Source organism: Malurus melanocephalus, unplaced genomic scaffold, assembly GCF_030028575.1.
Source record: "Malurus melanocephalus ecotype Western Australia unplaced genomic scaffold, MMel_1.1 scaffold_827, whole genome shotgun sequence".
Classification (NCBI taxonomy): domain Eukaryota; kingdom Metazoa; phylum Chordata; class Aves; order Passeriformes; family Maluridae; genus Malurus; species Malurus melanocephalus.
Genome location: NW_026624059.1, coordinates 176,074 through 188,058, shown reverse-complemented (window position 1 = coordinate 188,058; position 11,985 = coordinate 176,074). Strand labels below are relative to the sequence as shown.

The following is an 11,985-nucleotide window of genomic DNA, read 5'->3' as shown; positions in this document are numbered from 1 at the left end:
TTCCCACTGTGGAAGGAGCTGCTCCCCTGCCCTGTGCCACATCCATGTGTGCTCCTGTCCCCTCTGTGTCCTCACAGGCGTTCCTGCCCTTGCTGAAGAAGGCTGCCCAGGGGAGCCCAGGCTCAGGGCTGAGCTGCAGCAAGGCTGCCATCGTCAACATGTCCAGCTATGCAGGTTCCATTGAGGATGTCTATGTATGGGAATTTGGACAAGTTGTCTCATACCGCTGCAGCAAGGTACTGCCAGATTGCACTGGGGGTGAGCCCAGATATTTTCTCCTCCAAATGATCGCACTCATCAACCTCCCTCTCAGTCCATGATCCTCTCTACACTGTGACTGAACTCGCATCAGTCCCTGGGTACCTCTCACTGCACAGTTATGTGCCTGGCCCTGGGCCTTATCTCAGAGGGACATGATGGGATGGGACCTGAACTAGGCAGGGCATTCACACAGGGAGAGTGAAGCAGTATAATGTACCCCAAGAAATGTGTCCAACTGCCCTATCCCTGCCCTAGCTGTGGGGTCTGCACATGTCCCCTGGCAGCCCCCCTTCCCTTTCCACCATCATCCCCTCCCTGTCTCCCCACAGGCTGCCCTGAACATGCTGACCAAGTGCCAGTCCCTGGCATACAAAGAGCACGGCATCCTCTGTGTCACTTTCCACCCCGGCTGGGTGCAAACCGACATGGGGGGCGGAGGATCATTTAAGGTAAGTGGTCTCCTGGCCATAGTATGGAAAACCTCATCATTAAGGAATGTGGAATTTGCTGACATTGCATGCTGGGCTGTGTGAAAGCTTCTGTGCAGATTTCCTGGAGAAGGAGGGGGCAGGGAGATGAGCATCTGGGAACTCTTCCTGCCTGGAGTAATCATCTGTTCCAGGGCAGATAATTGCTCGACCTTGGGCACAAAACTGTTTCTCCCTCTRCCCCACAGCCTCCCCTGACAGTGGATGACAGCGTGCAAGGGATGCTGAAGGTGCTCTCCTCCATCTCTGAGAAGGACACTGGSACCTTCCTGGACTGGGAAGGGAAGGTTTTGCCCTGGTGAGATGCTGGTTCCAGATTCTGACTGTGAGGACCTTTGTCGCCGCACCATGCTGTGCCTGTCTCTTAGTAAAGGAGTGTCCACAAACAATAAGTAGCACTGTGTGAGCCTCCTTCCTTTGGTCTCCTATTAACTAKCACTGTAAGAGCCCTCTCTGGCTCTCTGAGATACCTTCTCAGAGTTATTTCCATGTATCATTGAGCTAGATTGGTCTGAACATTTGTTATTCTCTAACTGGGGAYCTGGATACCATCCTGGTAGGAATTTGTCCCTGGGCTCATCCCACAGTTCTCCTTCAGAATGGCAGCACCACCTTACAATGACTCAGGCATTGTCCAGTGAGTCCTTCCTCGTTTTCAGTTCGAAGTCCAGGCAGAGCACTGCTCACTTCTAGCTTCTCTACCACATGGGTCAGGAAATCAAAACCTGCCAGGATCCTCCTGGATTGCTTRTGCCCTGCTGAGTTGTTCCTCCAGAAGAGGTCAAGGTAGTTAAAAGCACCCACAAAGACCAGGGCCTGCAATGGAAAATCCTAAGTGCAGTCTTGAGCCCTCTCAGGGGTGGGAACACTATTCTGGGTTCCTGTTAAATCCTKTCTCTACCTCTCTTCTTGGTGTCTCTGCTCCCAGTTCTGAGCTGGTGTGGAGGCAGGATAGGCTCCTGGTGTTGTGTGCATTTCCATGGGGCACACGTGAGGCTCCATGATGAGCAGAGATGCCCACAGGTGCTCTGGACTCACTGTGGGGCTGATGGAGTGGGTGAGGGACCTAATGGGGGGCCTCGGGGTCTGTGGGGACACCAGGGATCTCCCACCACATATCCCTGGTGTATGGAGGGATGGAGAGATCCTTGTGCCATTTGTTGTATTTTTAACTGAATTCCCTCAAATTTGTTGTATCACACACTTGCAATGCTGAAAAGTTAATTAATTCCTCACTTCTTTTATCACTTAGATTTAGCTGAAATTATTATAACCCTGACATTGCTGTATTGTAGGATGATGGCCCCACTATCTAAGGTCCCTCAACAGTGCAGCAGTCTCATTTCCTGGGTGCCATCCCAGCACTGCCAGCGTTTTGCACAATTTAGGGCCCCATTCCAGGTTACCAAGGCTCCAAGCAGCAGCATCCAAGTCCATTTGTAGCCTCCTTAATAAAAGAGGATTTGTTGGCCAGGCTGTGCTGGGTGTCCATGCCAGGGGGAGGGGACAGTGCAGGGACTTTCCTCCCCGTGGTCCCAGCATGCGGCAGGACCCAGCAGGTGGCAGGATCTCATCCGCTGTGATCGTATAGTGGTCAGTACTCTGCGTTGTGGCCGCAGCAACCTCGGTTCGAATCCGAGTCACAGCAACTTTTGTCAAGAGCCGGGAGGGAGGCGGCTCCGAGGGGTTTGGTCTGCAAAGATGCCACTCCGTGAGAAAGGCCACGAGTTTGGATGGTCCGAGAATGACCAGACTCACACCAACAACGATTTCCCGACTTTTAGCCACTGTGCAGGGTCTCTCCGGTGAGSGTGCAGTGACATTTCTGGGAAAGCACCTCCAGCTTCACCATTTTCCAGGCAAGCTTGAGAATTAGAGGAATTCGTCCAGCTTCCCGCATTCCACTTCCTCACAGTTTTGCAGAGAGGACCAGAAGATGCTGTGGCCACCCTGCAGAGTGAGAGGTGGGAGGTAGCAGCGTGCTCAGCTCCTGCCCCCCAGGGCAYGAAGGATCTGCCACAACAGAAGGAGGAAGATCAATCTGATGAAAGCCCTGCTTCCAGCGCTCCCTGCTCCAGATAAACAGTGTTTTGGTTGCAGACCCTCCAAGGATGCTTTCACAGCAGAGGCAAAACCCACCCAGAGYTGAGGGATGGCCCTGACACACAAGAGTCTGGGAACCCGAAGTGTCACGGCCACCAAGAAGCAGGTGGAGGTCTCTGGGTGCTCCAGGAGAGGCTTCAGCGCCTGGAGCCTTGACGGAGTCACCGTCTGCTTGGGCTTGGTGCCCTCTCCTGACAGYCGTGCAGAACTCACTCTGGTCCGCAGCTTTCAAAAGAGAAGTTAYGTAAGTGTGGCATRGGCTGGTGGCGAGGAAGGCACCACMCAAACAGTGGATCTCAGCCACTGTGGGGGCATCTGGAAACAGCAGAAGGCTGCAGCAGCAGGGTTCAGGTGTCTGCAGGACTTGTGCTTGGGAAAGGGAGRGGGAGGAGTTTTTAATTCCACAAAATGAATTTATTTTCTTTTGCACCTTACCCAGAGCAAGAAATTAAGAAAAAAATCACTGCACATTTACCTTTAGGATTTGTAGTTTGTAGGGCACTACTTGCACGACTTCACACTCCTCCAACATTCATTTATGGAAAACCAATATTGCTTTACCCAGGGAAAGCTCAAAAAGCATTTTTCCCTTCTAAAGATAATACAGAAGGGAGAAAAGGCAAACATGTGGAGAAGTTAGCAGCAGCAGTTTTACCTGCCCTACTTTTACCCAGCTGGGAAGCAGAAACACAAGGAAATACATAATTTCTCAACTGTTCTTTTCCTCCCCCCCCCCCCCCCCGGAAAGTCAGTGGGGGGTGTAATGCCACTAAACTTGCCTGAAAAATAATTTACCATGCATGTGAAACTGATGTATGTTCAGGTTGAAAAATGTTTTTAAAAATTTTGCATAGGATAGGGGATATTTTTAATACAAAATTGCTTGTTTTTCTATTAAAATAATTTCTTTTTGGCAAAAATGTCTTGAAGTGTGCATACACCTACTGTGCAGTCCAGGGCTTGATTGTGACTGTGGTGGCCCCACGAGTCACTGGAGCCTCTGCTCTCACTTGGACCATCTTCCCTTAAAATAATGCAGGGTTCTGCTGGGAAACTTCTGCTCATCACCCTCACAGTAAAAATTGTATCCTGATGTTCAGCTGGAGCCTCYTGCATTCCAGGGTGTGCCTGTGGCCTCTGGTCCTGGCACCACTGGACAGAGCCTGGCTCCCTCCCACGAGAGGTGCTCCAGTCCCTTCAGTATCTTCAGGGWGGTCAGGAGGTCATCTCATGCAAAAAAAATAGTGGCCAGCAGAAACCCAAATTTTGGGAACATTGCCTGAAGTAAATTTGGGCACCCCAGCACCCTTCACTGCAGATGGGAGTAGTGGAGACAATAATCCCCTACTTTCTCCCTGCCTGAGCTGCCCAGGGAGGGACTGTCCCGGCAGGGGAGGTTCTGCTCCTTCCCATGGGATCCTAAAGGATAAAGCCACCGCCTGAACAGGGGCTTGAACCCTGGACCCTCAGATTAAAAGTCTGATGCTCTCCCAACTGAGCTATCCAGGCTCACATTTGGGGTCTGGGGGGGCCTGTTTGTGACAGGCAGGGGRGACCCCGCTTTGCTGCAGCATTGGAGGGACAACGTGGGACCCAYTTTGATGTTTTCCACWCCACRCCACCCCAACGAGGCACCCCAGACTGAACACCCGGGTTCTGGGAATCTCCCTGGGCACTGATCCGGCACAGGGATGCGCCCTGGAAGGTGCCGGTGCCATAGGGATGCGCAGGCAGGGACGTGAGGGGAGGGGGATGCAGCGGGAGCGGCTGTAAAACCTCCACCGCTCCCAGAGGGGGCAGGAGGGACCCGCCGGGGGACAGAGGCAGCGGTGGGGGATGCGGCCGCRCAGGATCCGTGCCCTGRGCTGTGGTGTCCCCGCTCTGCGCTGTGGCCGCACAGGATCCGCGCTCTGCGCTGTGGCCGCAGCAAGCTCGGTTCGAATCCGAGTCCCAGCGGCTCTTTTGCGCGTTAAGGAGGGAGAGAGGCGGCCGCGGGGAGTTGGGTTGCAGATACCGAGCTTGGATGGGCACCTAAAGGTGCCATCCCACATATTCCATTGCCCTTCCTCGCCATTATTCAGGAAGGAATCCCTCTGTCCCAGGAGGAGCCCACCCTGTCAGCCCGCCTACTCACCAGTCCCACACATCCCCATCTCAGCTCGCATTTCCCTATGGGAAGGAAGATGTTTTTCCTTCAGCAGGAGGATACGATTTTGCCCCATCCCTTGAAGTGTTCAAGGGGGCGTGATGTTCAAGTGTTCAAGATGAGGCTTGGAGCATCCTGATCYAGTGGGAGGTGTCACTGTCCATGAAATGAGAGGGAGAYAGGTCATGGGACAGGGGCAGTGCCCAGGGTGGCAGTGGGGARTGTGACRCTGCTGTGTAGCACAAGAASCTTCCCAGATGTGTCTTTTCCTATYCCAACCYCKCTGTCTTCTCCCAGATGCCTGGGGCCATGCTGGTGGCACCAGCACTCCCTGCCAGGGGCAGGTGGAGTGGAGAGGGACTGTATTTACTAATGCAGGGAATGAGCAGCCCTGGGGATTACCCCCAGAGTACCCTGCAGGGGACAGGACATGGCAGCCACCTCCCCAGAGCACAGCAGAGGGACACCAAGGCACCAGGAGGCTGCTCAATGTGCAGCACCCCCGAGCAGGGCTCTCAGAGCACAAAGAACTCCTGGGCACTGCTGGACTGGCTTTGACAGGCCATGGCTTGTCCATAAGGCCAGTCCTTCGTCCCTCCCCGTCCCTCCTCCTCCTCATGGCCAGCCCCTTGCAGCTCTCCCCTCCCCTGCAGCCCGGGTGCCTCTTGGCTGGACCTGCGTAAAAATTATAAAAGGCTGTTTGGCTTGGAGCCGCGCRGAGGATCCCGGCCGAGCCTGCCATGGGGAGCAGCGGCGCCGGGGTTGCGCTGCTGACGCTGTCGCTGCTCCTGCAGCCCACGTCCCAATTCTGGCTCTTCAACGTCCTCTTTCCACCCACCACCACCCCAGAAGCTCCCCCGACCAACAGCACACCGCCCGTGGTACTCGGTAAGGTCGTGCCAGCGCGGGCACCAYGCGGGGTATGGGTGGGCACCCCGGTGCCATGCAGCCCCCCAYAGCAGACAGTGAGGTTGGGGTGCTGTGCTGCTGGTGACTCCTTGGATTTTGGCTGCGATGGCTCTTGGCTGTCTGGATTGGAGCCACCAAGGAGGGGTGCCACACAGCTGCCCGGTGCCCTCCCATTCTCTGGGATAAGCAGATGCCCAGGTAGAGCTTTTTCAGAGCTGAAGGGACAGGCTGGGCACCCCAGAGAGCAAGCGGGTCTCTGATGTCTCACATCTGGCCCAGAGGGTGTTTTAGGGCTTGTTTAGGGCTGGGGAACTCTGCTGGCAGAGGGATGGGGGCTGCAGCACAACCTCTTCTGCTGCTTCCCCAAGTGGTTGCCATTGGTGCAGTGGGTGCATCCACCACCTCTCACTTTCCTGAAGTCCACCCCATGCTGATTCTTCTCCCACTCCCTGGTGATGGCTAAGCCATCCTCTGCTGCTGCAAGAGACGATCCATCTCACATCCCACCCAATGCCCACTCTGACTGGGGCAAGCCAGCAGGAAAAGGAGCTTAAAGAAGATGTGAGGGCATCATCTCAGGGAGCTGTAAGCAGCCACCACCAGCTGGTACCTCTGTGCTGCATGGCTCTGCCTTCCTTTGCCTCTGTGCCATCACCAGGCACTTTAGCTCAGATTTTGCCATGAAACCTCTGCTGAGCAGTGTTGGGGTTTTCCTACTTTTTCTTGAATCACGATAAGTTTCCCATTAAGAAAAGAGAAGAGAAAAAGCAGAAGATCCCTCCCGGCTGCAATGCCAAGGGCTGACTCTCTAAATTCCCTTCCCAGATGCATCAGGGAGCAATCCTCCATGTCCTGGGTCACTGCCACCAGGTGYTCTTTCCAGGATTACCTGTGAGGGTCAGAGCATCTCCTTTTGTCCCTGGTACCAGCCCCAGGCCGTGTCCCACGCCCAGCCAGACCCRGATGCCCCTTGTGCTGCTTGGCTGCCGCTTGTGCCTCGGTATCCGCGAGTAACCCATCCCCCGGGGCCGGGCGTCCCGGAAACCCCCAGTGCCCTTGGGACCACTGATAACCCCTCTGGCCTCACACAACTCCCTTAATAATTACCTAATGTCCTCTGCAAGGGGAGGCAGAGCTCAGGGCTGTGTGCCAGGGGCCGGGGGTTGCTGGCTGTGCTCCTTCAGGAGCTGTCGGAGCAGCTCATGGTCCTGCTCCTATTGCTGACCAGGGAAGTCACTTGTGCTCACTCCCAACCAGGGCTCTCCTACACCTGCCCGATCCCCATTCAGGTGCTTTGAAGACAGRATTAGACCCTCTCTGTACCCCTAGGGACAGGCCACAGACAGGAAGGAGCTGTGAGGCAGATTGAGGGATGTAACAGCTACATCTCCTTCCCCTCTGGCGTGGCACGAGGCATTGACATCCACACCAGCCCCAGCTGTGTATTGCAGGCAAGTCCTTGGACCTGCTGGGGCCTTGGGATTYGTCACCTGGTGCTCCCATTCCACCAGGTTCACTGTCCCCTGCAGTCATTCACCTCTTGTCCTCACCCTCACAGTCAGTGCTGRCAGCAGGAGCCAGCTCTTGGCTCCTGCACACGGCTGGGAAAGCTTCCCCCAAGCTGTGTCTGATCCCAGCACAGGCACATAAACCAGGGTGGCACCAGGATGGGTATCCCATCCCTTCTGGGAACCACACTGTAGCTCCCAGAGGCAGAACAAACAGCTGGTGACTGTCACCCTGCATTGAGGGGGGCCAGGGCACACAAGTGAACTTGGTTAAAGCTGTGCTGTGTTTCCTGCACACATTATTCCCACTGAATTTCCACAGACTGCAGTTCAGCACAGAGCCGTTTCAGAGACCTTGTTCAGCCTGTGTGGAGAGTTTAAAGTTCAGGAAAATCTCCCTGGGAGCTCTGCACCCCTGAGCTGCCCGCTAACTGAGGACAAGTTGTCAGGACAGCATTAGGAATGGGCAGCCCCAGGCAGCAACAATTTCTTTCCCCAGGCTGCAGAAAGGAGAGGAGGGTGGAAACCCATCCAGGGAGGGGGAATAATCTGGGATACTTTGTTCTGGTGGGTCTCGCATGTTTGAGCCAAAGGTGACAGCTCTGGGGGGTCAGCCCATGGAAAGGCAGCTCTAGGGGTTCCCRAGGGTGCATTTTCAGCACTGTTTTCATGCTCACCCAGCATCTCAGCTCCAAGCACTCTCTCTCCTGTGAGGAGCAGGGTGTTTTCYAGGAATGCTGCTCCAGCAGGTGCCCAGCCACCCTCAGCCAAGCAACCCCAGGGAAGCACGGCTTGGGGGCTGGGCTAAGCACCAGRTTGGGCAGCCCCACAGGGTCAGGGGGACGGGGTTTGTAACTGGCTCTGCTCTCCCTCTGCGGTGCCCCYAGTGCCCGGGTGTCTTGGGAACCAGCTGGAAGCAAAGCTGGACAAGCCAGATGTGGTGAACTGGATGTGCTACCGCAAAACTGAGGATTATTTCACCATCTGGCTCAACCTCAACACCTTCCTGCCCGTGGGAGTTGACTGCTGGATCGATAACACCAGGTACTATCCAGCCCTGCCCTGGGAGCTCCCTGGGGAAATGATCTACCAAGGATCTCCCTCCTCCCCCTGGCCATGATCTAGCACACATGGAAAAATATGGGAAAACCATGGGATTGTTTAAGAACATAAGAGACTGACTACTGCTCTGAGCATTTCCCATGTCTCTGCCATGTGCTCGTGCCCAGCCAGATCAGTCCTCTGCCACCTCCTGTCCTGTCCCYACAGGGTGGTGTACAACCGAACCTCTCGGAAAATGTCCAATGCCCCAGGGGTGCACATCCGCGTGCCTGGCTTTGGCAAGACCTATTCTGTGGAATACCTGGATCAGAGCAAGCTGGCAGGTGAGAGGAGGAGAGGCCAGGGTGTCTGGGGATCCCACGTGCTCCCTGCAAATGGGGAGGTGTCCCCACATCTCCAGCAGGGACTGGTGCTGCAGGGAGCCCAGGGCACTGGGAGTGAGGGATATTGGCTTTGGGGACACACTCCAATTGAGTGCTGGCAGGGACCACCCCATCTTTGACCCCAGTACTCAACGGGATGCACAGAGTCACTACATTTGGCTGGAGCCACTGAGCCACAGAGCTTACCAGAGAACATTTTGGCCATGACCAGAACCAGGATGGAAAAAGGTTGACAGGAGAAGACCACAGACCTAATTACCACCTGTTCCTTCTGTCTGCAGGTTACCTGCACACCCTGGTGCAGAACCTGGTGAACAACGGCTACGTGAGGGACCAGACGGTTCGGGCAGCCCCCTACGACTGGAGGGTTGGACCCCGTAAGTCTGGGGGTTGTAGCAGGCCCCCCATGCAGGGAGGGAAGCAGGATGGCCCTCACCCCATCATGCTCCCCTCTTGTCCACAGAGGAGCAGCCCGAATACTTCCAGAACCTGAAGGCGCTGATYGAGGAGATGCACAACAAGTACCAGAGACGTGTCTTCCTCATCGCACACAGCATGGGCAACCTGCACRTCCTCTACTTCCTGCTGCAGCAGACCCAAGCCTGGAAAGATCAGTACATTGGGGGGTTCATCTCCCTGGGTGCCCCCTGGGGAGGCTCTGTCAAGCCCCTGCGTATCCTGGCATCCGGTGGGTGACTCCTTGTGTGCAGCCATCGCTTGGTTTTCTTTCCCTCCTGCAGAAATGGAAGGGTGGCGGTGGGCAGGGAAAGGGAACAGTGGTGAAAGAGGAGGGGGATGCAGTTCCTTTTTAGCCTCTTTCCAGCCCAGAAAGCCACAGTGACTTGCCTAATGCTGACAGCCCAGAATATCTGCAAGTCACAAGCCCAAAAATGCACGAGATTCAAAATCATKTGCTTGAAAGTTTTAACAGCTGGCCCCTTGCATCACCCTTAAGTCACCTGCTCAGATTTTTCTCTGTTGCCTCAAGAGCCAGAGATATTTTTAAGGTCATMTGAGGTCATTCCATGGTTTTCGGACTCCAAGCATACCAAAAATGCCAAGGCTTGAAGGAATCATGCACTATTGGGTTTTGCTTGCTCCTGTCTAGCAGGCAGATCTGGAGGTGCCAGGATTGCAGGGAAAGCTCAGGATTGGGTTGGTCTGTGCCATCACACATCCAGGTTTGTCTCCACTCAGCCCCTCTGAGCAGCTAGAGATGAGAAGGGAAGAGTTTGGAAGGTTGTTCTGGATGACTGCAGGGGCATGAGCAGCCGGTGTAAGGTTGTGGAGAGGGTACAGATAAGGAGGGGAAGAGCTGAGCTGGATCTGTCTAGGAGACAATGATGGGAGCAGTGATGGCAGCCCAGCTGCCCAAAGGCTCTGTCTGCGAGGGGACACTGAGATGCTGTTTGTGATGAGCCCTCRCGTGTCCCACAGGTGACGAACAGGGCATCCCACTCATGTCCAACATCAAGCTCCGTGAAGAGCAGCGCATGACCACCACCAGCCCCTGGATGTTCCCAACCACCATGGCCTGGCCCGAGAGCCACGTTTTCATCTCCACGCCCTCCTACAACTACACCTACCGCGACTACCAGCGCTTCTTCACCGACGTCAACCTGGAGGACGGCTGGTACATGTGGGAGGACATGAAGGACTTGCTGAAGGATTTGCCCCCTCCTGGGGTGGACACATATTGCCTCTATGGCACAGGCTTCCCCACTGCAGAGACTTACATTTATGATGAGAATTTCCCTTATGAGGACCCYGTGGATATAATTTATGGCGATGGGGATGACAGCGTCAGCACTCGCAGCTTGGAGCTCTGCAAGCGATGGCGCAACCAGCAGAAGCAGAAGGTTTATGTCCAGGAGCTGCGAGGTGCCCACCACTTCAACATGATCTTCAGCAACCTCACACTCAGCTACATCAACGAAATCCTGCTGGGAAGCCAAGAGGAGCAGGGGGAGCCAGGGCAGGCAAAATCCAGTCCAACGGCTGGGAAGTTGGGGAAGATCCTACRTGAGCACAAGATCCTTAAGGAGTTTAAAAAGAACTGAAAGGAGTGAGGGCCAGCTTCCCTCCATGATGGCAGGCACCACAAACCACCCTGCAGGGGAGCAAAGGACTCAGAGCTGAGTTTGGAAAGAAAGTGAGCAAAACCAACAGCTCGRGTGGATGGGCTGGCACCCACTTCCACACTGATTGGTTCTTCTTTCGGGAATGGTGATTCATTTTACTTCAGAGGCTTGTCACTTCCCACCAGCGAGTGGATAATTAACCGTGCTGCCAGCTCATTAACATCACACTCGTGTGAATTCCAGCGTACGCACAAGCCCTCATTGCTAGCAAGCCATTTTTAGGCACTTTAGAGGCTGTGGACCCGTGGTACCATAGCTTCTGCTCATCTGGGACAGAGCAGCTCACATAACACGAGCAGGCTCTGACTTACCAGGTGGTCACAGAGGTAGCACAGGGGTGGCACAGTAGGTATGGCTTACAGAGCAGCGAGCTAAGTTCCTTGGGCAAGACCAACACGAAATCAGCAGATTTACAAAATAATAAACACACTTTGCTTCTGCCTGCTGAGTCTGCCTTGTCATTCAGAGCTGGATGGTGAAGCCAGGGTGAAGCCTCACCAAATAGTGAGGTTCTTGGTGCACCCCAGGAGACAGGCCTTTGGGAAAAAACATTGAGTCAGTGATAGGGCAGGGGTTGGTGATGAGACCAGGGCTGGCAACATGATGGGGCTGACAATGTGGTTGGGGATGGTGACATAACCGGGGTTGGTGATACTACTGGAGCTTGATGATGCAACTGCTGCTGGCAGAGCAACTGGGATAGAAATATAACTGGCCTTGGAAATGTGACTGGGACTGGTGATGCAACTGGGGAATGGCAATGTGACTGGGGTTGGTGACACAAACAGGGRTGGTGATGCAGCCAAGGCTGGAGATGCAAACAGAGTGGCGATGCAGCCGGGGCTGGCAACACAAATATGGTGACACAGCCGGGGTTGGTCATGCAACAGAGGCAGCAATGCAGCCGGGACAAGCTGTGTAACGGGACAAGGGATGCTGGCGTTGCAGCCGGGACAAGCTGTGTAACGGGACCGGGGATGCTGG

The 11,985-nt window shown here is 54.9% G+C and overlaps 2 protein-coding genes and 2 non-coding genes across 4 annotated transcripts in view; 3 read left to right on the top strand and 1 right to left on the bottom strand.

The window, feature by feature from the left end:
* The window catches only part of LOC130585112 (uncharacterized), a 3,585-nt gene extending 2,455 nt beyond the window's left edge, over positions 1 to 1,130 (top strand). Inside the window, exons 3-5 of the mRNA XM_057385443.1 lie at positions 8 to 236; positions 591 to 710; positions 938 to 1,130. Of these exons, the coding sequence (XP_057241426.1) occupies positions 8 to 236; positions 591 to 710; positions 938 to 1,051 (463 nt within the window). The 3' untranslated portion in view covers positions 1,052 to 1,130. The remainder of the gene's footprint in view (positions 1 to 7; positions 237 to 590; positions 711 to 937) is intronic.
* A 1,195-nt stretch (positions 1,131 to 2,325) lies between these two features.
* On the top strand, positions 2,326 to 2,397 carry TRNAH-GUG (transfer RNA histidin (anticodon GUG)). Its single transcript has one exon. It is a non-coding gene; the product is annotated as a tRNA-His (tRNA).
* A 1,891-nt stretch (positions 2,398 to 4,288) lies between these two features.
* TRNAK-UUU (transfer RNA lysine (anticodon UUU)) lies at positions 4,289 to 4,361 on the bottom strand. Its single transcript has one exon. It is a non-coding gene; the product is annotated as a tRNA-Lys (tRNA).
* Positions 4,362 to 5,681: 1,320 nt separating this feature from the next.
* Positions 5,682 to 11,441, top strand: LCAT (lecithin-cholesterol acyltransferase). Its single transcript, XM_057385457.1, has 6 exons — positions 5,682 to 5,886; positions 8,303 to 8,459; positions 8,685 to 8,800; positions 9,142 to 9,237; positions 9,324 to 9,548; positions 10,298 to 11,441. Exons 1-6 carry the CDS (start codon positions 5,739 to 5,741, stop codon positions 10,918 to 10,920), a joined length of 1,365 nt encoding a protein of 454 aa, XP_057241440.1. The 5' UTR covers positions 5,682 to 5,738; the 3' UTR covers positions 10,921 to 11,441.
* Positions 11,442 to 11,985: the final 544 nt, after the last annotated feature.